Source organism: Mycteria americana, chromosome 1, assembly GCF_035582795.1.
Source record: "Mycteria americana isolate JAX WOST 10 ecotype Jacksonville Zoo and Gardens chromosome 1, USCA_MyAme_1.0, whole genome shotgun sequence".
Taxonomy (NCBI): Eukaryota; Metazoa; Chordata; class Aves; order Ciconiiformes; family Ciconiidae; genus Mycteria; species Mycteria americana.
In genome coordinates, this window is record NC_134365.1 from 181,470,292 (window position 1) to 181,494,035 (window position 23,744).

Here is a 23,744-nt window from a genome sequence, read left to right on the forward strand (position 1 = left end):
TTTGTTCACATTTGTAAGATCAAAGCACGTGTTCTAACATATATAAAATGTACCTTCCTCAGGGCGCTAAACCATGTATGCAAAAAAATCACAAAATAAAGCTAATTCATTTTACTAACTAAATCTCAAATTATTTCATTTATTAGAGCAAAACTTGTCTATTTTCCACATACAATGTATTCATTTGTACTTAAGCCTCTGACTCGTGGTTTATAAAGTCAGTTTATCTAGGAGGCTCTGCAAAAATTTCAGAAGTTCATTAGTTATACTTGCTTAAAGACTTGCAAGGGAAGAAAAAAACCCAAATAACCACATTCTTTTGTTTTTCCCTTCTGATTAGAAAGTAGAATTGAATTACTCAGCTATACTGAAGGTATACAGACTCATTTACAGGTATTTCATCTGTAATTATAGCTGGGCAACACCAAATGTGAATTACTGATAATCATTAGTGATGTGATAAAACCCCATTGGACAAGCAGGGTTCCTACATTATCTTATCAAGACTGAATACAGTCAGATTCGTGAGGAAAACAAGGGGAACACCCCCCCCCCCCCAACCTTCAACACATGCTTTTATTTTAAAAGAGAAATAAATAAGATAAACTCAGCAATAACCATCTGATGTATTACAGATATTAAAAAAAACCAAAACAAACCAAGAACTGTGAAGTTTAATAGTTGCATTATTTTATTGATACAAGCAAAGGAAGCTAAATGCTTATGCTTAGCTAAATTGATTTCCTTGCAAAAGTCTGTACGCTTCCAGTCAGGCAAGTTTCAGGACTTCTTGTACCATTGTTCCAATTCCATCAAAGATTTCATGCAGAGGAGCCTTGCACATGAAAGCACAGGTAGTAACTATTTTATTGGCTTCATCCACGTGAGATTCATTTACATTTTTGCAAATGTGCTTACATCCAAGCTCTGCTATAGCAGATGCTGTTTCAGCATCAGGAAATCTGTAAATTAAAAGACTGTAATTAACATAAAGAGATGATACAGCCATGAAGTTCTGCCAAAATCACTTGAATGAGAGAACTACAAGAATATTTAAGTGACTCTTTAGCTGATAATGACAAGGGAGTCAAACAGACTGCCACTGTCAGGTGGCAGCCTATATACCAGCGATCTGGTATCTTCGCAAACAAGGTCTGAAATGCAGAGCCACAGTATGTCAGAAGGTACAATTCTGTTTTTAACAATCTTTTAATAAGTTTACAAGATGATACCAAGTGCAGCCATAACTGATCCTCAAAAGTTTGAGAGATGCCAGCTGAACTTGCAGACACGTTAGACCTTTTCCAAGACCTCCATATAGGGTCTTCCACTGGGATTCTGCAGAGATTTTTTTTTTCCCCCTGGATAAGACAGGAACAGGGGGGTGGAGGCAATCCCTCACTACTGTTGCTGATAGGAAATTCCATTCAGAAGTTTTATCGGGAGTTGACAGTCCTTGAAGCAGCACTGACTTCTGCCAGGCGCTGTTCTCATCTGCCTCCCCTAAACTGGCCCCAAACCACTACCACTAGAAAAACTTTATTAAAAATCTTTGAGCAGACAAACCCCCACAGATGCAATTTAAACAGCCACTCAAATTACCACAAGGTACCAAATTTTTGAATGCCAGTTGGCCAGATGCCTATTCTTCATTTGCACATTTGCAACACGAATCATGGCCTTCAAAGGCATATGAGCTAAAATCTATCACTCAATTACCATGAATGTAACATGAAAAAATAACTGGATATCCTTGGTCACCTGTGTGTTTGCAGAGGTAGGATTCTGTAAAAGTCTCTTTGTTCTGTCACTTTTAGGACTGACAGATGCTACATCCAGTGACTCATTAGCACCCACGCACCACAGTAAAGCCAGTGCAGGTACCTATGTTACCTTCGGTGGCTCACAGAGTGACAGCTTAGGCAAGGGATAAGGCTACCTAGAATTTTCATGCTACTAATTGTAATGTGTCTGTGGATGTTGATATCATAGAACATATCACAGACCAATGTATTTCTGTATTTAGGGATAAATTGTTCCAACGCTGTAGCGCACAAATCACCTGACCTCACAGATTCAGTCTGTCGGCCCTGAGAGTTCTGTGCCTACTATTACTATGCAAGTGAAAATTTGAAATAAGTGAAGAATGTCACTAATAAGTTACCCAAAGGTTACTGGCACCAGAGACCTCAAACTTTTGCACAGAAGACTGTCCATTTCCTAATCTTAATTCCCATGTGAATTATCTCTGTCCATTTCCTTCTTACCTTCCATCTACGTTTTTATCTTGGCCGACCGTGACCTCACAACCAGGAAAGACTTTAGCTGCCAGGACTGGTGATATACAGCACAAACCAATGGGTTTTTTAGCACTGTGGAAAGCTTGGAGTGTGGCGCTCACGTGCTCGTTGACAGTACAGTTCTTGCCATCTACAGCCCAGGAACACAGGTTCTTTGCTACGCCAAAACCACCTAAAAAAACCCCAAAACCCAGAAGCTCAGATGTAAGACACTGCTGAAAGCCATTAAAGTCAATACCAGAAAGAAGTTCTCCTTTTTTGCAATATAATCATGGCATACGTAGGACTGTTAAGTTACTGTACTGAAAGCTTTCAGCACATGTGATGGGTTTATAATGTTAAAAGTTTAACTGCATATTTTTTATACCACATATATTACATAGGCCAGAAATCTTAATCTTGCTTCAATGAGTAACAAATAGAGAAATAGGAAACCTCACATTCATTTGCTAGTGACTGGAAAAGCTGCACCATCTGATATGCACCCCTTGATAAGCAAGAGAGGGATTAGAAGAAAGGCCAACAACAGCTAAAAGTAGAGAGTGCCATTCACGAGAGTAATGCAAACAGTGCTTTGACACTCCACAGTAATTTCACTCTCAAGTTTTAGTTCAATACTTAAACAATTACAGGAGAGCTTTTTTCTCCACCTAGAATTCCTTTTGGACTTAAAAAAAATAAAGGTTAACTCAATAAAAACAAAATGGATATTACATAAAAAGGAATTGATAACATATGATTTTCAGAGACATACCACTTGGGAATGATAACATAATTTCCTATTAAAAATAATGTTGAATTTGTCTTTCTAGAAATTAGTTATAGCAATACTTTACTTGCATTTAATCTTCATGTAATTGTACAAGCAGATTATATTTTACAGCACCTTGATTTGCTGGATTTATAACCATCAGAATAATCAAAGCAAGAAGGTTATTAGTAAGTGTAACCATGCATTATATTTGATTCCTTATGGAATGTGCACAACATCAACTTTTCTACATTAAACAAACAGAAATTTCACAAGTACTTCAATGGACAATATCAAGAAGCTTTGCATTTTTAATATTTTTCCTTTCACTCTTTGCTCACTTTCGAGTGTTATCTGGAATCTCTGGGGTAAGATTTTAATTTTCAAACTTAATAGGGTTTATTTTGCTCTAATAGTTACTACAGCACCCCCCTTGAGCCTGGGTTATAACAGCATGAAATTAACGTGGAAAATATTTGCTAGCCTCTACTCCCTGATCAGCCCTGATGTCACCCGCTCATTTTAGCGCTGCACGTATGTTTCTCTGCGTTATATACACACTCCCTCTGCTGGCTTTACAACAGAAGACAGTGTAACAGCTTCAAAATTAACACTTGGGCACAATTGTGAAGGCAATATTTAACAGTACTATGAATATTCTGGAAAGTGATCTTCAGCAAGTCGTCATTTCCCTGTGATGCTTTGGTTTCTTCATTTCTAAAGTGATTACAGTTACCTCCGTCTGAAAGGCAATTTTGTGGTCTACAAATAAAAAATTATCCATAAACATATTTAGTATAACTCAATCAGCAGGAGACCAGATATGTAATTAAAACAAAATGTACTCACATCTGACAAGGGACTATAATCTACTTGGCAACCTACTATTCTGCCAACAATTTCAGAGGCCCTAAAAATAAGGCATTGCCATGTAATGTCAAGTTCTGGCCTTACTTTTCTACTCTGCTCAGTGCCCTTATCCGCAAGTAGGTCCGCAAGTTTTCACAGTCTTTAAAAAGAAGGAATGGTGAAATATATTACCTAACACCAGAAGAAAACTCTGGCATTTTAAATTAATGAACTATAAATTAATAAATAAACCGAGATGACTTGTCAGCCCATGAGAGCTTGTGAAAACATTTTCTCATCCTCAAAAGAAAGTGAGGAAGTAAAAAAGAAAAAACCACATACCTTTCAAATTCAAGAGTATAATTTATTCTCTAAACAGATTTAAAAATAAAAAAGTAGCAGAGGCAAAGCAGTTATTTGCAATTGAAAAAAGAGAAGTTATTTTCTTTTAAAAGCACTTACCAGGGAAAATGACCGCATCGAATTCACTAGCTTTCAGTTCGGCCAAATCCTGAATGTTTCCTCTTGCCAATCTGGCACTTTCAGCTAACACATTTCTTTTCTCTTCTGTTGGACTTCCTTTTAGGTGATTGACTACATCCCTTTGCTCAATATTGGGGGCAAATATCTTCACCTAGAATATAGAGATGAAGCAATTTTGTGAATGTAAACAGAACTCATACATATTGGTCACAATAAAGATCATTTAATGAAAACAGTTTTGTTCCTGAAGTCTCTTATCCAAGAGAAGTGGATTCCACAGGATAGATCTATTGTATTAAATATCTAAAGCGGCAGGTGACATATTAGGATGGGTAAACCCGGCCATCATCCCCATCCTACTCCTGCAGCTTTTTGACAGGAGTGCATTCTTATGCCAACATTAAGCTTACTGACTTTGCCAGGGCCTGCCTTCCCTCGGCAGATAACCCCAAGGACAAACAGAGCACCACAATTTATACCAGCAGCCTGACTGGACACACAGCTGAGTCACAGAAAGGCTGCTCTTAACCGCTATGGGATCAGAGTGCTAAAAGAGTTTTACAAAAAAGTTTAAAAGATAAAGATGCAAATTTTGCAAGCATTTCCAGTACAGACATTAGAGTTACTTGCTTCCCTGGAAGACTGGTAGCAGGAAGGAAAAACAAAACATGGAACAACATATTTTGGTTAGGCACAATAGGGGAAAGCTGCATCAAAATTATAAAGTTCTGTGAAAGGTGTACCGCAGGGGCTGTTTTCACACATCTGTTTTGATGCTTGCTTTGCAGACTTCTCAGCGCTCACTGCTTCAGTTAATTTTAGAGGACAATTTTGTGCTAAATACGGGGGTGCTGTTGTTATCATCAAACACCTGAGCGGGGCTACACGCAGACAGAAAGGGACCACCTTCCGCCCTCTGAAGCCACAGACAGGAGCAAAGCACACCACCACATCCTGCTCCAGGCTTTTCCAACGACTCCCAGTCACCGAAAAAGCCCAGAAACAGCTAGCAGAAAACAAGCAGGTGTACCCGAGCGAGGCCGAGGGCCCGACTTCTGCAAAAGCGATCGGAACGCAGATCAGGAATTTTGCCCGGGCCCCATCTTCAGCTCCCTGCAGCCCCCCGCAGAGTGCGCTGCGGGGACAGAGGAGCAGGGCAAGGCCTCCTGCCAGTCCTCGCTGCCGGCTTCAGCCGCCTGCATGCGACCGCTGCTCCCGTCGGGGACATTCACATATTTGGGGAGCGGGGTGGAAATAGGAAAGGAGGAATAAGGTAAGGAGGGAGGTTATGGCTGAATAGGCTTTGCAGTGTGCAGTGGCGGAAGAAGACCCACCGTGAAGCAGCAGGGGTTCCGATCCCGCAAACAGCGGGAGCCACAGGATGGCCTACCCCGGGCCCCGGCACAGGGCGGAAGGCCAAGGCGGGGGTCCCTCGGCTGCTGAGGGGCGCAAAGAGCCGGGGGAGAGCCTGTCACACGCGGCTGCACACACACCCCGCGGGCACTCCCCTCCCCAGCCTCCCCGCCCTCCCCGCCGCCCCCTACCTCCGCGCCGCCGCGGCTGAGGTGCACCAGCGCCGCCGAGGCTTCGTGAATCTCGCTGCCGTCGAAGACGCCGCAGCCGGCGAGAACCACCGCCACCCGCTTGCCCATGGCGGCCTGCAGCCGCCGAGCGCCCGCCTCTCAGGCCCGGGCAGGGGCTGCTCAAGCCGGCGAACCTGGCCCTCACAGCACCCTTCTTCTCTTCCCTCCCTCCCTCCCTCCCTCTTCCTCCTGCGCCTGCGCCGCTGGGCTCCGGCTCGGTCTCCATCTTGCCGCTCCCCGCGGGGCCCGCGGCCTCAGCGGTCGGGCTGTCAGCAGGCTCGCAGGGCTTACGCTCCGGAGTTCCCCACAGCCGGCACCCCGGAGGTCTGGCACACCGTGCGCGATTCCTTGCAGGCAGTTTTTCACTAGGTGCTCTCCCTCCTGCCTACAAAGTGTGGGTAGGGATGAATTTTAAACGTTAGGGGGAAATCGGGGGGGAGGAGAATTAGATGCTTCTTTAGTTTTAAAGGAAAGGGGCTGGGCTGTATTTTAGGTCCCATTTCTCTTCTGGCCTGCTTGCTGCGGCGGGGCAGTAGCCCAGAGGAGGTGCTGCTGGGTGACCCTTGCAGTGCTGTTGCACACCTGCGTTCCTGCAGCTTGCCTCAAAGTTGCTCTGCTTCCAGTAGGACCTTGCAAAGGCTCAGCAGTGTACGCGTGAGGTGAGGTTGTTTTTTTGTTTTACACATAGGACTATAATGGTGTAATGAATATACAGCTTTGAAAGCCAAAAAAAGTGGAGTTTGGGTAGAGGCCAGCAGTACTGCTGGGTCCTGATGCGGTTTGTTTCAGTGATACTTGGCAGACCCACGTGCCCCTTTTAGCTCCCTTAACCTTGTATTGTGCTCTAGGGAGTGGCTCCATTTTACCTGGAAAACCAAAGAGTTTCTTTGGAAAACAAAACCTCCTTCTTGCACCTACTCCCAGCTTAGTCATTAAGGCATCAGCCTAGGGAACCAAAGGGCAAAGAACCAAGGAACTTCTTCCTTAGGCCAAGGCAAAAGTCCATCCCTAGCCTCCTCCTTATGACTGAGCACAAAAATGCCACACTGGAGACCAGATTTACTTAATTTTAGCAAGGTCTCTTAGCTCTTCAGTCCTTCATTTTTCATCAGCTGCTTGTCTTACAATAGTAATAAACTTGGACTTAATAATGAAAACCTACGCTTTTACTGGACCAGAGGGGTAGATCTTGTAGAAATACGAGTGTCTTCCAAAAATTCGGAGTATGGGAGTTCTGCAGGGGACACAACAGTGCGTAGGCTGGGAAGAGCAAAAACGGCATATGAAAGCAAAGTCTTTCTGTAGCAAAATGCATTTGGCTGTATACTGTGAGGTCAGGAGTCTGTGCAGGATGATGGATAGGGAGATTCTTGAACAGGAAAGGGCCAAGATAAGGAAACTTGCTGCACAGGGGCAGACTGCTGTCTGCTGGGCAATGCTTTGCTTCAAATAAATGCAGGGCTACAGCTCTGTCTCCGCCACAGCCCACACTCTGCCTCTCAGGATTGAGCAGGACTGCAGTGCAGCTCCAGCTCGGAAAGCCCTCGATTGCCTGACCACCTAATCCACCACCATACTCTGGAAGATCCCTCTCAGCTCAAAACACTTGTGGAGTTAGAGCTGTGTACAGCACCAAACCCTCACCTTACTCTCCAGGCTGAGTAGGACCCCAGGGAAATTCCAGTGGAGCCATCTCAACCCAGAGAAGTACAAAACATGTTTGGTGAGAGTGGAGTGGCAGTTCAACATGCTTACTGGCATGGGACTCCCTGGGCTCAGCTGCAGGAGAGCAGAAAGGTTGGTTAGGTTTGGGGATAGGGGAACTGAGAGTCTCCAGAGCTGGAATCGTCCTGGAGTCCTCCTCACGCCTGACAGCTACGAAGAGGCTGCTGTCTGGATGAAGTTTAAGTTCAATGCATGTTTGGAGATATGAGCAGATTCCCAAACTCTCCTGTGTGTTAGGGCCAGGGTTGACATTAGAGCTAGGGAACTGAGCGCCTTCAGAGCTGGAATTCCCTGCTCCTTTCTGTTCTGACTTACTGACTAGTCTTCCAGGATGGACCCTGGACCTGAATTGTCAGTAGCCTCATCTTCAGTCTTCTTTCTGGCCCTGTCTCTTGCGTGGGCCTCAGGCTCACATTATAGGTAGCCCTTTTTCCTGGATGAATCCTGGACTTGATAGGGATGTGATGTCCCCATCTCACTCAGGTCCCCCATGTCACGTCCCTGTGCCAGCTCCATAACTGCCCTGGCTCTGTGCCATGGTCTAGCTCCAACTTGCTCAGGCCGTGTCCCTGCCCCAGCTCTGTGACCTTGTCATGGCCCTCTGTGTCTGTCTTAGGTTCATGTTTTCATCCCAGCTCATTACATGTCCCTGCCCTGACTCTGCATCACCCTGAAACAGCACGTGATGACTCTCCTCTGGCCGGAGCCCACAACAGCAAATAGCAACAAAAGCACTTCACAAGCAGTACACCTCTGAAGCCAGATCTTTGTAAGGTGTGAGGACTCGCCTTGATGGGAGGAGAAGCTGCTGTCAGGGCCCTGAGTGCATTAATATCCCTTAATCACCTTGGCCAGCCTCAGCTGGGACCTCCACCCACACACCCTCTGGCCACTGACCCATGGGCTCCATGTAACTTAGGCCTGGACAGCCAGATGTGACCTGAGCTATGCTGTAGGTGTGCATGTCCAGTCCTGTCTCCTGTTGTCCTGACATACAGGCTAGTCTTCCTGCACAGGCTGTGAACCTCTGCTACAGGTAGCCTCATCTTCAGTCTTGCCTCCTGGGTGGACCTTGGACACGTATTATAGGTAATCCTGTCTTGTGGCTGGACCCTGGGCTTTAGTCTACTTCGCTGTGTCTGGGGCTGTTGGCGGTTACTACTATAGCCACTACTACATACCAGCCACTACTACATACCTGTTCCCATTCAGAAACTTCAGGACTGCACCATGGTCGTTGAGGTCACCGCCCTTGCCTGCACCATGGTCACCTCTACTCCTGGCTTGTCCTCCTCTGCAAAGCAGCCCTACTCCTGCTGCTCCCTGACACCCCTAGAGCTAGCATAAATGACAAAAGTTGTTATCTGACTTAGATAAACATGTATTTGAAGTGGAGAAGAGGATTCACTGCTCTGCTATGTGGCAGCTTCAGAGTTAGGGTGCCAGGGCACAGCAAGGGCTGGCTGTTCCCCAAGGGGAGCCAAGCATGATAATAGGGCAAGTGGAGGCAGGCACCTCACCAGCCTGGCCCAGTCCCATCCCCCCTGAGCAAGGTGAGCAGGGCAGCTCTGGTGATAGCAGTGAGGTTCTACCAAGAGTCCGACCACTAGGCAAGTCCACGGTGATGAGGCAGATCCAAGGTCAAGCTGAGGAGACAGATGCCTGGGCCAGGGTCTGCATCAATGGGGTACAGGGCTGGGCCCAGGCATGGCTGCAGTGTAGCTCAGGTGAGAGGCAAGAGCCTCAGGTTAAAAGCAGCTCCCCAGGAACGGAGCAGGGAGCCCCTGCTGAGCTGTCTCAGCAGAGCTGGTTGGGAGAGTCTAGGCAGGAGCAGTTTCTGGCTTTCTTCACAACAGTTCTTATCAGACCTTGAGCAACCAGCTACACAACCTGAAGGGGACAGTGTGCCCTGGGCCTTGACGTACTGTGCCCTTCAGTGTGTCAGTACTTGTTGAATTACATCTCTGTCCTGGACCCCAACTGTTTTCCTACTTCTCAGGATTTGAGAAAGATGTTTTCTCTAGTGGAAATCCTGCTCTGAAGGGCCTTAGTTGCCTAACAACAGATTCTCAGATTAGCTTAAATTGGACTTGGATAGCTCTTTGTATTTCACAGACTGCATCCAGTTGACTTGTCGGTTCACTTATCCCCACCACGCAGCAGATCCCAGAGAGTCCCTCTCAGCTCAAGACTCGTGATGAACTTCATCTGCATCCTTATCCCAGCCCTCATCCTATCTCTCAGGCTTCAGCAGAGCCCCTCTGGAGTTCCAGCTTGGAAGTAAATAATTTCCCTCACCTGCCCCCTAAGCTGCCAGGCAAAGCAGGGGCTGCCCTGCAGTCCCAAATGCTCACTGAACTGCACATCTGTCCTGAGCACAGCCGTCATCCTAGCTCTCAGGGTTGAGGAGGACCTGAGGGGAACCCTGAGCCCTACCTTACACAGTCACAAAGCCCAGCCCTTCTCTGTTCCCCTAGGAAAAGACATGGCTTTTTCCCACCCCAAATCACGGTTTCAGTTGCATCTCAGGCTACGTAGCAGAGTATAGGTGCAGAGGAGTCCTGTATCTGGCTCCTTTTCTCAAGATTTCTTTCATATCCCTCAAAGGTGGGGAGGGTGGACCTCAGATTGGTGAACTTCTGTCTTTCAGACTGGCTTCAATATGACTTCAGGTAATGTTTATATTTCTCAATGTGCATCCAGCCGACTTAATAGCTAACATACACCAGTGTGAGTATAAAAAAAAAACCTGTGAGCAGTTAAACTGCCAGCTGTGTAGTTTTGTCTACTGCTATCCATATATATAACTGTAACTTTCTTACTGAATGGCATATTGCCAGTATATAGGCTGGCAGATGTGCAGCTGAGGGTGTAAGCACCGTCCAGAGAAGCCCATTTTCATGAGACAGGAGCTGTTACTTCGGGTTCAACAGCCTCTTTTCTGTAACTATTAGCGTGATGACTCATGTAGATGTTAAAAACCAAACTAGCTGTTCAAAGCCACAACTTTTGGCTGCAGTAGCAGGGTTTGTTTTCCCCTTTCTCTCTGTTCCTTCCATCCTGTTGCTCTCAAGGGCAGAGATGCAGAAGGTACTGTTTTATAATGGGAAAGCACCGAGACCCTTCTTCATTGTTTCAGGAAAATGGTTTTCACTAGTCAAAAGAAAATACTCTGGGAAATGAGAAAAATTTAGGAATCCTGTCAACTCCAGAAGTTGATCTTTGTAGCCAGTCTCAATCTTTCCTCTAATCCTGCTAGTGGACAAAGATGCAGATCAGCTGTGTGGGTTATGAAGGCCACTTTGACATGTTTCTCGATAATAAACGAGACAGCTGCTGACTCAGAAATTGCTGACACGTCAGCTTTTTAGCTCAAGTATATTTATTCACAAATTTATTAGTCATTTATTTTCTATGTTAAAATATGGTTCATGGCATAACTTAGGTTGTATGAGAAGAAAAAAACAGTACTGTGCTGCAAAAGTTTCCTATGGGATGCAATGAAGTGAGATACAAAAATGCTACTAAAATGAAAATAAAAAATCAATAGCTTTGCCATCTTGGTCATTTGACTTGACACCTTCAGCAACCACAGCAGTGTCTGAATGGAGACTTAATAGTCCAAACTGCAAACATATTCTGAGCCAGGCCTAAGAACCAGTTCATACTGTATTTCTAGTTCGGCTAACGAGCAGTTATGGCACCTTCATTATGTCATTTCACTTCCCTGCATCCTGGTTTCATAGAAGGGATAAATTATGCTTCCCTTATTTCATAAAGCACTTCCAGAGTTACACATCAAAATCTCTAAAACTAGGAATTACGGCTATATTCCACAGAAACACATACCTTTTTGATCAGATGAAAGAGCTGGCATCTTGTCCTGCACTCTAGCTAGGAAACATATATGAGAAATAGCACACTTCATTTTATAAAGAACAAAAACAGAGCTTTACTTTAAAGCAGACACAAATAACATGCATGAGATTAAAATGAAATATGGAAATACAGGTGTGTATAGATCAGGTATACATGCATGAAATTAATGTATAGTGCTGAATGGCATGGATTTTAAAGATAAGCGGTATAGAATCAGGCAGCAATGATGTGAGATACAGAAATGTTGCTGAAATTAAAGATGTTAATAGCCGTGCCATCTTATGGTTTTTTGAACACCTTTAGTACCTCCAGCATTACCAAAACTGATATTCAGCAGCCTATCCTGCATTTTTATGTAGGATGCAGGGTTTTCCACCTCCAATTTTGTTTGAATATAGTCTAGCATAGTGCTGACCAGAGAACTGATTGTTCTTTAGGGGCTCATATGCAACGGGCAGGGATATTTCTCTGGCTCCTGATAGTCTAAAGTCCACAGCACAGTTATTATTTACCCAGTGAATAGTACACACCAGCACTTTCACTGCTGATGCCAACTACCAAACTTAGCCTCCCGGACCCTGACACCAGCATAGCTGGTTTTGAATTCTACAGAGCTGGAAAAAGCTGTGTTCACTGCAGGGATGCTGCTGGCAAACCTGTCCTCACTGTTTCTCTTTGCCAGAGTTCATTTAAAGATAGTTCTCGCTATCGTTGTAAAAACAAGAGAATAAACTGCTATCTAATCCCCATGATGTAAGTTGTTACAACCTGAATGAGTGTTCTGAAATGGGTGACGGGTATACGAACATCACTTGAAGCCCCGAAAGGCTTCAGACAAGACTTCTGGGCAGCCAGAAGAAGCTGGGAGCTATGCGGTTTATCACAGCAAAAGCCTTTCTGCCATTTGGTGAGGCCTCACCTCATCGTGCCGGCTCCAGACCGAGAGGTCATTGCTCTCGGTGGATTCTGGTTGTAAGGATGGGCATTTGGTATGTGTTTTAAATCGGCTCCAAAGCAATGCTTGAAACAGCATACCAGGCTGTTAAAAAATACGTTGGCTAAATTACAAGAACGCATAGTTGTCTGGGGCTCCAGAAAACTGAAATCGTAGTTCAGTCGAGTGACGTTTTTAAGGGATGGTTCAGCCACAGGGTTGGGTTTCCTCCAGAGGAGGAAAAAACCTGCGTTCGGTCAGCACCCTGCATGTACCACCGCGCCCTCCTCCCTGCCTCACGCCCTCCAGCCCAGCACCTCCGCCGCCGCCCCCGGGCCCGGTGGGCGGGCGCGGGGGCGGCCTCCTGCCCGCCCAGCCGCCCTCAGCCCCGCCGCTTCCCCTGCCCGCCTGTCCGCAGCACCGGGACCGCCTCGCAGGCCGCGCCGCCATGGGCGCCGCCCGCCCCGACCGGCTGCTGCTGCTGCTGACGGTGGCGGCGGTTTGGGGGCCATGTTTCTCGGGGACGCTCCGCTCCCCGCAGCGGCGGTGGCCGGTGCCTTACAGGTGAGTGAGGCGGGGAGGGGGCCCGGCGGCCGGAGCCGGGAGAGGCACGTCCCCGCGGCTCCCGGCACCGCCGCCCGGTCGGCCGGCCCGGCTGCCTGCGCCTAACCGCCCGCCGCCGCCTCCTCCTCTTCCTCCTCCTCCTCCTCCTCCTCCTCCAAGGCCTGTCAGCTTTCCGTTTGTTTTGTTGGTTTATTTCATTTTTAGACTAAAAAGGCCATGAATAGTTCTCCCTTTTTAATCACGGGGGTATTTGTCATTTATACGATATTTGGTGTATTTAGCTCACAAGTACAAGGGAACGGGTGTCCCGTCCCTGGCCTAGAGCTGTGCTCGCTCTGTCAGCAGTGGGATTGCAGCCCCCGGGAATGGCTGCCCTTGCTTTAAAGATCCTCCTTTAATTCCTGTTTTAGCCAAAAGTTGTGATGAGGAAGTCAGGCTATGCTTTATTTTATTTTTTAAATTTAACTTTACTTCATACTTCTGTTCATGATAAATGAAATGGTATAAAATTCTGTTTGCTGCTCTGGAGCTGTCTTAGCTCCAGAAGAAGGCCTGAACCTCTTGGGGAAAGCAAAGGAGTGCATGTTATCGTGTTTTACCAAAGCGAGTCGCTACAGCTTTGGCTATGCTGAGGAAATGAGCCTCTTCAGAAGGGCTACGCTTGCATGTGTGTCTTGTGTGGGCTTGCTGTTTGTAAAGGGAGGCATTATAGTTTAACTGCTATCATCTAATGCACGCCTAAAGTTTTGGAAGCCTGGTGTATAATTCCTAGCAGTTAAATTTGTATCAGGTGATGCCTGAAGGAGCCGATCTTGCAGTCACCAGTCATTTGGGTTTTTCAGCAAGTTCAGTAGTTGCAAGACTGGGTCTCGGGATGGTCAAAATTGGAGTACAAGCCTCTCAGTGTGAAACACTCAGAAATGTGGTATTTTAATGCTTCTTAACATGCTTGTTACCTTCTTGTCACATGCAAGGTGCAGCAGTGGGAGGGGAAATTGAAAATTTAAGGTGTGCAATTTAGAAACAGGACTTGTGTGGCTGGCATAAGTATTTGTTTTCTAACTGTGTGTTCTTTTTCCAGCCATACTCTTTTCCTTCCCCCCCCCCCCCCCCCGACAAAATAAAGGCAGACGTGCTGAAGTACCCGGCAAGCCTGGAGAAGAAGTCCACAGGGAAAATCTGCGGTGTCTCAGTAGGGCTACTGGCCTTAGTATGGCTCAGGAAGTCCCGTGTCCTTGATCATCTCATGGCTCGGGTATTTGTGCCATTCGGTAACCCTGGGCAACTGAGTGTGTTAGACTCTCAGGCTGTGCTCTGGGCAAGCTGTGTACGCCAATCTGTCTTGGTAACAGGAATACAAGAACGTTGTTTTAAGTGAAATACAGTGAGTGAATAAATTGGGAAAGGAACACTTGTCAGAAAGGTTTTTTGCTGTTTGTGTATTATACGTAAGCGGATTCAGTCTTCAGTTTTTGAGGTTTAATAGGAATGATGAATGGAAACAGTGATCGTAGGTTCTTAGGCCTCTTTATCTAAATTAGCATAGAGGAATAGAATATTTCTTTCTGATATTGGCAATATTCTAGAGTAAAAATAGCTCCATCTGGGGAGCTATTACTATAGAATAGTTTTCCAGAGCAAACTGATCAATCCCTGTGTAGACAAACTGTTAGGAGAATGTTTTTGAGGCAGATTTGAAACCATCCTCTACCCAGCATCTGTGTGTCTCTGGTTTTGTGAGTGTAAGTCACCCTTAGTGATCTGCATCATGTCCACTCCTTAGCTATCAGCGCTGTCTACAACATGACTTACATTTGCAAGTCTTAAGTCCTTTTTCTGCAGATGTGCACCTCAGCAGCCTTACGAACTTGTGTACTCCAAGTGCTGCAGCGTCTGGATCACAGAATCTGTCTTTGGGGGTGGCTGCACACTTGACCTCTCCCACTCAGGCCTGTAGGAAGCCATGAGATAGTTACTCCAGCCATGAACCTGTCCTTATCATTCTGTGTGCTTCTTTTTCTCAACACAGGCGCTTTGATTACCGTCCAAAAACTGATCCTTACTGCCAAGCTCGTTACACCTTCTGTCCCACTGGCTCTGCCATTCCAGTTATGGAAGAACAGGATGTCATTGAAGTGTATCGATTACAGGCTCCAGTGTGGGAATTCAAATATGGGGACCTACTAGGACATTTGGTAAGGTGATGTTTTTGTTTAACAAAGTTATAGCAGCAAATTCAGCTGAATTCAGCAGCAGGTGTCAAGAGTGGGAGCTGTAAGGTTGGGCTATGCTTGTATGGAAGAGGATTGGAGAACACAAGCTAGGCTATCTATAGGAAAGGTACCCAAAGAGCAGTAAGTTTTGAACAAAAGTTACAGAATTCAGCTCGGCTAAAGAAGAGCATGACCAGCACTGTTGGTGGGTTTGAATGTGTTCCCCCACAGAGCTGCATATTGGGAGTGTTCTGTATACACATACTGTTACATTTGGGATGTCTTTTTTTCTGCGCTAGCACTGCATCAGGAAAATACATTTATTTGTCCCCTTATGTCAGATGAAATGCTTGCTTAGTGTATTAACTTTTCTGTTGTTAAAAACTTACATATTTGCATGAACATGGGTATCTGTCAGGAGTGGACAGCTAGCTGGTCAGAATGGTTGGTTGCTTGTAAAAGCAAAAGTTCTTTCTTGGGTGTTATGATAAGTATTGAATTAAAGTCTCAATTCATGGAGTCATGCAAATGTGAAAGAATCTCAACTTTAGTGATATTTATAGCTATAGCAGTAGCATAATTAAGCTTCAAAGCATGATCCCTAATGAATAAAGAAATACTAGTGGACATGAAATAGCAACATCAAAACCAAGCATGCAGAGTCAAAAATTGAAATAGCTTCAAATATCGTTATCTTAGATGTTAGACTAACGTTGAATTTATGTATTTACTATACAGCTTTTAAAATAAATATTTATCTCATTCCTTTTGTGGCTTTCATTACTAAGATCTGGTTTTGGTAACTCAGTTCTGCTCTTTATTTCTTTGATACCCCTGTGAGGTTAAGGATTCAAAAGTAAGGTTGAGTTTTGATAATGAGCTCCCACTGAGTATCTGCCTCCAAATAACAGAACTTACAATGGATGGATAGACAAGCAGTGAGACAGTGTGACTCTGTGATAAAAGTATGTGAGTGATGCATCAATGCTACTGAAGCCAAGATGTTATAGGAACCCCTTTTCCTCTTCTCACCCTGTTACACAACAGGTCCCAAGCATCTTATCTTCTGTACAGGTCAAGCTGAAGTTGGTTTTATGTTATAATTTTGGCTTTGGGGGCTTTTTTTTGCCTTTCCAGAAAATTATGCATGATGCTGTGGGTTTCAAGAGCTCTCTAACAGGCAAAAACTACACAATGGAGTGGTATGAGCTCTTCCAGCTTGGGAACTGCACATTTCCGCATCTCCGGCCTGGCATGGATGCACCATTCTGGTGTAACCAGGGAGCTGCCTGCTTTTATGAAGGAATAGATGATGCACACTGGAAGGAAAATGGAACTTTAGTTCTCGTGACCACAATATCAGGTAGATTTCAGCTGCTTTGGATTGTGCTAATATTGTAAAATATAGAGTCAGCCTTGTCTTCATGTAAAGCAGTATCTTTTAATTTATATTTTGTAGGTTATTCACAATGTTAGTCACTGATGCTAATTTCAAACTGAAATACTATCTCTGCACTTTCTTTAATACAGAAAGCGGTATGAGGCTGCTGCCTTTTGAACAACGCACACTGACGGGTTGTCAAATGAGAGTCATTTGGTGTTGCTCTGCAAAAACACTTGAGTCTCTTGAGTGTAAAAATAGCAAAACAGCTTATACAGAACCATTATAGACTCTTTTCACATGACTTCACCAAAACAAAGCCTTCTGTTGTAAGGTGGCAGATGACTGCTGAGATAGAAAAACTGGTGATAATGTGTACATTACTGAGTAAACAAATTAGGCATATTTAGAAATAGTCTCAAAAATATAAAAAATATTAATCTCTATTTCCATCTCCCCCATTATGTGTCATAAAACCCGTGCAAATGTCCCCAGTAATAGGTCTCCGTCATATGTCTCCGAACAAAACCAGGATTTACACCTCTAAATACGTGGTTGATCACCAGAATAGCTTCCTGGAATATACTGAACACTGAAATCCTAAAATAAAAAGGTCATTTAAATAAATCTGGTTGATTACTGTAGTAATACAGTGAATGACTTACAAATAAAGTCCCCTGAGGACTTGGAGAGTTGCATTTTGTGTTACCAAAAGCACTTACTCTCCAAAGTTAGCATAGTGTACAAGGCACAGTGGAGAGTCAGATTATAGCTAGTGTGATGTGGTGCTTTATGTTTGCCCACTTCCACCTTTAGCAGCTTTGCAGGACTTGGTCTCTGGATAATCTATCCAGTGCTGCTAAGAAATTCTAGGCTGTTCTTTAAGCAATGAAATAAGCGGAGCTGCTTTCCGGTGAGTTTGTAGCTTGTGACTGAAGTCTTTGATACCTGATATGGTTGGATTCTTTTGTATGAATACCAAGTTAAGTATTTTCATACAGTTGTGGAACTTGTAATGCTTCCTGCCTGTGTGGATTATTTGATGCCTAAGAAAGGTGAGGTTACGCTGGTGCCTTGTGGAGGCATTGTTACGGTCCTCCTTGTCTCTCTTGCTTCCTGTTTCCATGAAACTTTTAGGAAGGTAGCATCTCTGAGAGTTTTGAATTGTCTGAATTTGACCAGGAATCTGAAAGTTGCTGTGGAAGAGGTTGAATGGATGCTAGCACAGATGGACAGCATCATGAGCTGAACTTGCTTCCTTCAGAGAGCAGGCAAAAAGCATCCCATCTTGTGGGAGAGGGCTTTACCGTATGAAACAGCTGGAGCCTCTTTGCCCTTGTGAGATCCTATGGAGCTGCTTGTCAGCAGTGTCAGAGACCGCATCAAAACAATCTCATTTTCTTTTAAAGCCCATTGTCCAGGTTAATGTTACTTACGGGTGTGTTTCTTTTGTGGAAATAGGCAGGAATATCCAAAGTCTGGGGGTTTTTTTGTTTTTTTTTTTACTGCCTAGGCATCTTCCACAGAATGTCATGGAGCCGTCCATTAACCTGTAATATTTTTGTTTAATTTAAGACATTAAGGCCAGAACTTCATATTAAGTCCATCTTTGTCTTGTTAGGAGAGACAAATACTTTTCAATAACATGCCTTGCAGAATACACACTAGGAAGCTAATCTGGTAGGAATTAGAGAAGATAAAGGGGAGCTTCAAGCCCATCTACAGTGTATAGTAAGTACAGTTCCTGATACAGATTTAATGACTTGCTGTTTTATTAAACCAAGTCATAGGCAATTAAAAAAGAAAGTATCCAACACTACTTCTACCAAACAGAATGATAGTTAATGTTTACTGTGAAGCCCAAAAGCTCTTAAGTGTGGAGTGAAGAACAGTTATAATGGGGTAGCCTGGGAGGTTAACTTGCAGAGCTTTAGTTACTGTGAGGTAGTAGCTTGCACACGTGCCTTACCTTAGGGTAAGTGTGAGATGTGTTTACTCTCTGATGAAGAGTAGACCCAGCAATCTGACCTTTGCAGCTTTTTTTGGAGGGAGATGTGTGGCATTGGTCTTGATGAATGCAACATTGCAGTGAATTCAGACTTAATGCGAGAGGCTGGTTGTTGCGTGCAGGGCAGTGTTAGTGACACAGTTCTGTATGATGTCTGCTACCCTGAACTGCGAGGTACCTGCTGCCAGTCTCTTGGCTTGCAACAGTCTTGCCTATCTTTCAGCAACTACCAAGCACAGTTTACTGTACTCGCAACAGTGACACTTGCAGCTAAACAGAGATAATGGCTTAGAACGCCATCACAATTGCAAGCTGTTGTCTGACTGCATCTTCTGACGTATTGCACAAGAAGAATCTGCAAAATTTGGCCGTGCTATGAATGTGAGGTGCTAAACGGATCTGAGTCATAGATGGTTGTACCCTGTGCTGTGACTGAGGAAAGAGAGAGCGAGAAGGGCTAGGCTGAGGTGCAGTGCTAGGACTACAGGGGAAAAAAAAAAAAACCCAAAAGGAAGATTAGCCATGTGCTTCAGCTCTGTTTTGGGGAGGCAGATGCATCACATGTAAGGAGCTACCAGAGAGATGAGCTGAGTTAGAGATGTCATCCTCGTTCCAGTTGTAAAATCACCAAAACACTCCAAACATGTATTCTAACTAAAAAAAATAATCCACAAGGTCTTTAAGTTTACTGCTCTTCGCATCGCACTCATATAATTTGGCTTAGTTCAACTTGGCTGGCTGAGGAGCTGCTAAAACAGCAGGGTGTCTCAGTCTAAGGTTACACAGGCTTCTTTTGTGGAGAGACATGAAAAATTCTGCCCTGAATTGCTGAATTCAGTTAAAATTTGAGGAAGTGCAGAAATGCCTGTTGCACTGGTGAGCACTTTGTCAGCATCTCCTGTAAATTGTACTACCTGCCCTGTTTGTCTACATGGATAAAAGAAGATGAGAGGTGTCATGGTTCTCTGACGTTTGGATGTTCTGGCATAGTAGCAGGAAATGGGGCTGAAAAAGAAATTACAGTTTCAATAACTTACATGTAAATATAGTTTTTTTAGTAGAGTATCACTTGTCCCTCCAGCTAAAGCCTTGTATCTTTGTATGGCTAGGTAACGTTGTAGGTAGATAAACTTTTGCAGGGAAGGGAGGTGAACCCTGAGATAGATGGAAAATATTTTGAGTCATGTATTTGTTACCCTGTCTCTGTAATGATTTTTTTTTTTTAATCTTTCACAGGAACCATGTTTAATGAAATGGCAAAATGGGTAAAATATGACAATGAGACTGGCATTTACTACGAGACCTGGACAGTTCAAGCAAGTCCCAACAAACAGTCAATAGTATGGTTTGACTCCTATGAATGCTCTAAATTTATACTGAGAACGTACCAGAAGCTAGCTGACTTAGGAGCTGTATTTAAGAAGATACAAACAAACTATACCAGCATAATTTTATTCAGTGGAGAACCTATTTATTTGGGAAATGAAACATCTATTTTTGGACCTCTAGGAAACAAGACATTGGCAGCAGCTATAAGAAACTTCTACTATCCATTCAAACCTCATCGGACAGTCGGAGAGTTTTTTGTGGATCTTTTAAAAATAATCGATCGTGTCATCTTGAATCATCAATTTTACCTCTTCTACAACTTGGAATACTGGTTTTTGCCTATGAAGTTCCCTTATCTCAAAATAATTTATGAAGAGGTCCCTTTACCTATTGGAAGCAAAACATCCTTTGGTGTATAATTGCTTACTGAAGAACCGAACTTGCCCTTATGCCAGAATATCCTTAAGGATTTTGGAATGCTACCATGATGGTATTAAAGTGGTGTATGTTTCACTGCAAACTGTAAAAGTTGTGTTGGGAAGGCTTTGCTAGACCACATGAAAGACTATGCCTTTTTTTCTTATTACCTGCACAGTACGTTCATGAAGGCTTCAGCATCTCTGACTTGGCCAGCTTCTGCGTAAGCATGGACACCTGCTGCCTGAAGGTAGGCTGATGTGGCTCCTCTTGGCTGAACTCTGCAGTGCCAGAGGGTGAAGGGGAGGCAGCCCGCCTGCTTTGGTCTCAGGTGCTCTCCACACACATGGCCATGTGGTGACAAGTAGCACCTGGCCACCAAAAGAGATGGGACACAAGCATTACAAAGACCTGGTCTGACCAACTTGGCTAATCCATGCGTTGGAGCTAACAAACCTGACTGCCTAGACATGTCCAATTCCCTCAACATGTGCCTTAGATCAGTGTTTCTGTGTGTCTTTGGTTTGTACAGCTGGGACCAATGACCTGTTCTCTGGTTCGTGAAGCAGGTGTTCAGCGGGGTGGGAAGGGGCAGTGAATCTATTAGAAGATGGCATGGGTGATATCTTGTCACCACTTTGCTTCCTTCACCTGCACTGTAAACACAATACAGATGGCTCTTCCTAAGATTTGTGTGCAAGTTTTCTAACACAGATAGAAGGCAAACAGCCTGTTTTGATCTCAACTTTGATGCATAACTGCAGTGTTCTAGCAGTCTCCTGTCTTAAAGTCTACTTGAGGCTTCAATTAGGTCAGTTTCATAGAAGTCACATTTATATTTCTTTTACATTTCTTTAAAAAGCATGGAATCCTTCACATGAAAGAAGCAATGACAGTTTATGGGGTGTCAAAGTCACAGTTAAAAATCAGCGCTTGTCATAAATTTGCCTGTAGAAAGTATTGGCAGCCTCTACTGGCAGTGGTACTTGCAGTAATGGTGCTGTGCCAGCTGCGCTGTCCTTGAGTCCTGTTCCTGGCTATGCCTAGAGCAGCTTGGCAACTAGTTCCCTTTAAAGGCAACTGACCAAAGCCAAGGGAGCACCAGCTTTCTGGAGAGCAGTGAGGTGCCTGTACACAAAAAATACACCTGCAGCAGCATAATCATCTCCAAGTGTACACTGCTCACTTTGTTTTTTTAAACCATTTGCAGAATGAGTAGCACTCCTGCAGAGGTTATTACTGCATCCTGGCTAAGCATTTACTTAGTAACACAGGAACCCAACTCTGCCATTTCATTTGACATGAGTCAAGTTAATAGCCTACTGCAGCCAAAGGTGGGGGGTACACAGTGCGAGTACCCAGTGATTTGATTCAAATCTTAAGAATGATAGAAAGTTAACCTTGTATTAAAAAGCACTAAAATTAATTACTTGAATTGCATTATCATGGAATGGGATGAGCATGAGAGCTAGTGTGAGAGGAATGAAGTGATGAGAGCACCTCTGTTCTGCAGGGGAAAGCTGCTAATTAGTTCCACTGTTATGTGAAACTTCATCTTCTACCTCAACTTGAAAGCGTAAAGCACTCTTTCCAGCCAAAGTCACAAGCCCTTGCTTTAACCAGCTGAGCTTCAGCTTCTTTAGATTACCCACCAAGAAGGTAATCCAAGATTAAAGGGGTGCAGCAAGCCTGTCTGCAGAAGGTACCTTCTTGTTGATGCATGTTTTTATGACTTTGAAACCCTCAACATTGTCAAACCCACTTTTATCTTCTCAGGAAAAAAACTCAACCTCAAAACCAGTGTCCAAAGCTCTGAAGGGGAAATAGGCTCATGGAACCAAGCTAGTAGAAGCCCCAAAAGCTTCTTCTCTAGCATATGCTAAAAAGCTTGTAGCATTGATGTAGCTAGAGAGACCTTTCAGAGCCTGAAGCAAATGCCATGGTGGGGTAGGTCATGCTCCTGCATAGTAGAGGTCTCTGCTCAGCCTGACAAGGCTGTTTGTTCACTGTACAGTACTTCTTTGTCTTCATACGGGACCTAGGGAGCCTACGCACCAAAGTAATTATTTTCTCCTAATAGCTGGAGTTATTTTGTGATGCATAGAAGAGCCGTACAGAACTGGAAATGCCAAATTCTGAAATACACAGGTAATGGTAGCCAAATCCCACACATCAAAGCTGCCTTGTGCAGCTCCTGACAATCTAGAAGATGGGTGCTTGAGGACCGGTAATATCTAGAGAGATTGTACAACAACTTGACATAGCTGACTGGTTACCTTCAGCTTCATGATTCATGAATCATGAAAACCTTCACGATTATTGAAGAACTTGATCAAAAATAGTGGATGTCTATATGAAAAAAGTAATCACTTTTCATGTCTGGTCAAATGTAACTTAATGGTTCTATCAGTACAAGTTTAGAAGATCCTAGGCTTTTTGTACCTAAATAACAGCCCTTCTCACTTCTCCTATTTCATCTGTACAATCCACTTAATTTAGCATGTTTTACTCGAACCCTAGTACTCTGGCTGGTAGAGGGAGTTGCTTCATGGAGAAACGGTTACATCCTAGCATGTATTAGTTGCAAGTTAGAGGACAGTAAATTTCTGGCAACAAAAAAAAGATGAAGACAACTGGACAGTTATTTGTCAAGGACACTGCATCCCTTCCAGGCAGAAGCAGAAAGAAGCAGCTATTTGAGACAGAATCTGTGAGTGTATTCAGCAGTAGGTCACACTGACAATCCCTTGACGATTCCTTTACGCAGCCATGCGTGTATGCAAGTCTGTTTCACACTTCAGAAGAAAGAGGAACTTTATCCTCAGTTTAAAGGTACTGATTATCAGTGTGGGAGTTGCCCTTTTTTTTTTAAACACATGAGTTCCTTCTGAGGCTGGTATTTATTCCGTCTGGGCACTTCCTTTGCTTCTCTCAATTTGGGAGTTTTTTTGTTCAGAACCTTAAAAGCCAACTGTTCAGACTAAATGCACAGCCAGGTGGAAATAAACTCCACCAGCACAAACTGCAATTCTGGAAGAGGTGCAGTTGTTGAAGTTGACTAATGATTGCACCGAAGAGAGTTTCACTAGCAGGTAGACTGAAGTTAGCGACTGCAGTGCTCTCTTGTAGGCAGAATCCTTGAGTTAGGCCTAAACCACACTGAGGTGATGTGTAGCTACTTCTGTGAAGTTTAGACAAGCCCAGAATAGATCCCTAAAGATGACACTTTTGTCACTTAAGAAGCAAATGTTTGTGACATCCAACAGCTTCTGTACACCTGATGATCTGTTGTTGTTTGTGCCTGAAAACCACCTGTTTAGCTCACACA

At 44.2% G+C, this 23,744-nt stretch overlaps 2 protein-coding genes across 2 annotated transcripts; one reads left to right on the forward strand and one right to left on the reverse strand.

The window, feature by feature from the left end:
- Window positions 1–668: 668 nt before the first annotated feature.
- Window positions 669–6,129, reverse strand: LOC142402666 (glutamine amidotransferase-like class 1 domain-containing protein 3, mitochondrial). The gene is made up of 4 exons (XM_075488367.1): window positions 5,928–6,129; window positions 4,363–4,534; window positions 2,268–2,472; window positions 669–962 (listed from the first exon to the last, which is right to left on the reverse strand). The coding sequence occupies exons 1-4, from the start codon at window positions 6,033–6,035 to the stop codon at window positions 770–772; spliced, it is 678 nt and encodes a 225-aa protein (XP_075344482.1). The 5' UTR covers window positions 6,036–6,129; the 3' UTR covers window positions 669–769.
- Window positions 6,130–12,789: 6,660 nt separating this feature from the next.
- On the forward strand, window positions 12,790–21,105 carry CLN5 (CLN5 lysosomal BMP synthase). The gene is made up of 4 exons (XM_075488379.1): window positions 12,790–13,068; window positions 15,098–15,263; window positions 16,419–16,644; window positions 19,907–21,105. The coding sequence occupies exons 1-4, from the start codon at window positions 12,953–12,955 to the stop codon at window positions 20,416–20,418; spliced, it is 1,020 nt and encodes a 339-aa protein (XP_075344494.1). The 5' UTR covers window positions 12,790–12,952; the 3' UTR covers window positions 20,419–21,105.
- The last annotated feature ends 2,639 nt before the right edge of the window (window positions 21,106–23,744 follow it).

What these genes read in the sequence shown, in the direction of transcription:
- LOC142402666 (XM_075488367.1), bottom strand. Translation starts at nt 6,035, where the DNA reads ATGGGCAAGCGGGTGGCGGTGGTTCTCGCCGGCTGCGGCGTCTTCGAC. An exon ending in TCAGCCGCGGCGGCGCGGAG is followed by an intron (nt 4,535 to 5,927) that starts GTAGGGGGCGGC and finishes TCTATATTCTAG; the next exon opens with GTGAAGATATTTGCCCCCAA. An exon ending in CGATGCGGTCATTTTCCCTG is followed by an intron (nt 2,473 to 4,362) that starts GTAAGTGCTTTT and finishes GGGTTTTTTTAG; the next exon opens with GTGGTTTTGGCGTAGCAAAG.
- CLN5 (XM_075488379.1), top strand. Translation starts at nt 12,953, where the DNA reads ATGGGCGCCGCCCGCCCCGACCGGCTGCTGCTGCTGCTGACGGTGGCG. An exon ending in CGGTGGCCGGTGCCTTACAG is followed by an intron (nt 13,069 to 15,097) that starts GTGAGTGAGGCG and finishes TTCTCAACACAG; the next exon opens with GCGCTTTGATTACCGTCCAA. An exon ending in TCTCGTGACCACAATATCAG is followed by an intron (nt 16,645 to 19,906) that starts GTAGATTTCAGC and finishes AATCTTTCACAG; the next exon opens with GAACCATGTTTAATGAAATG.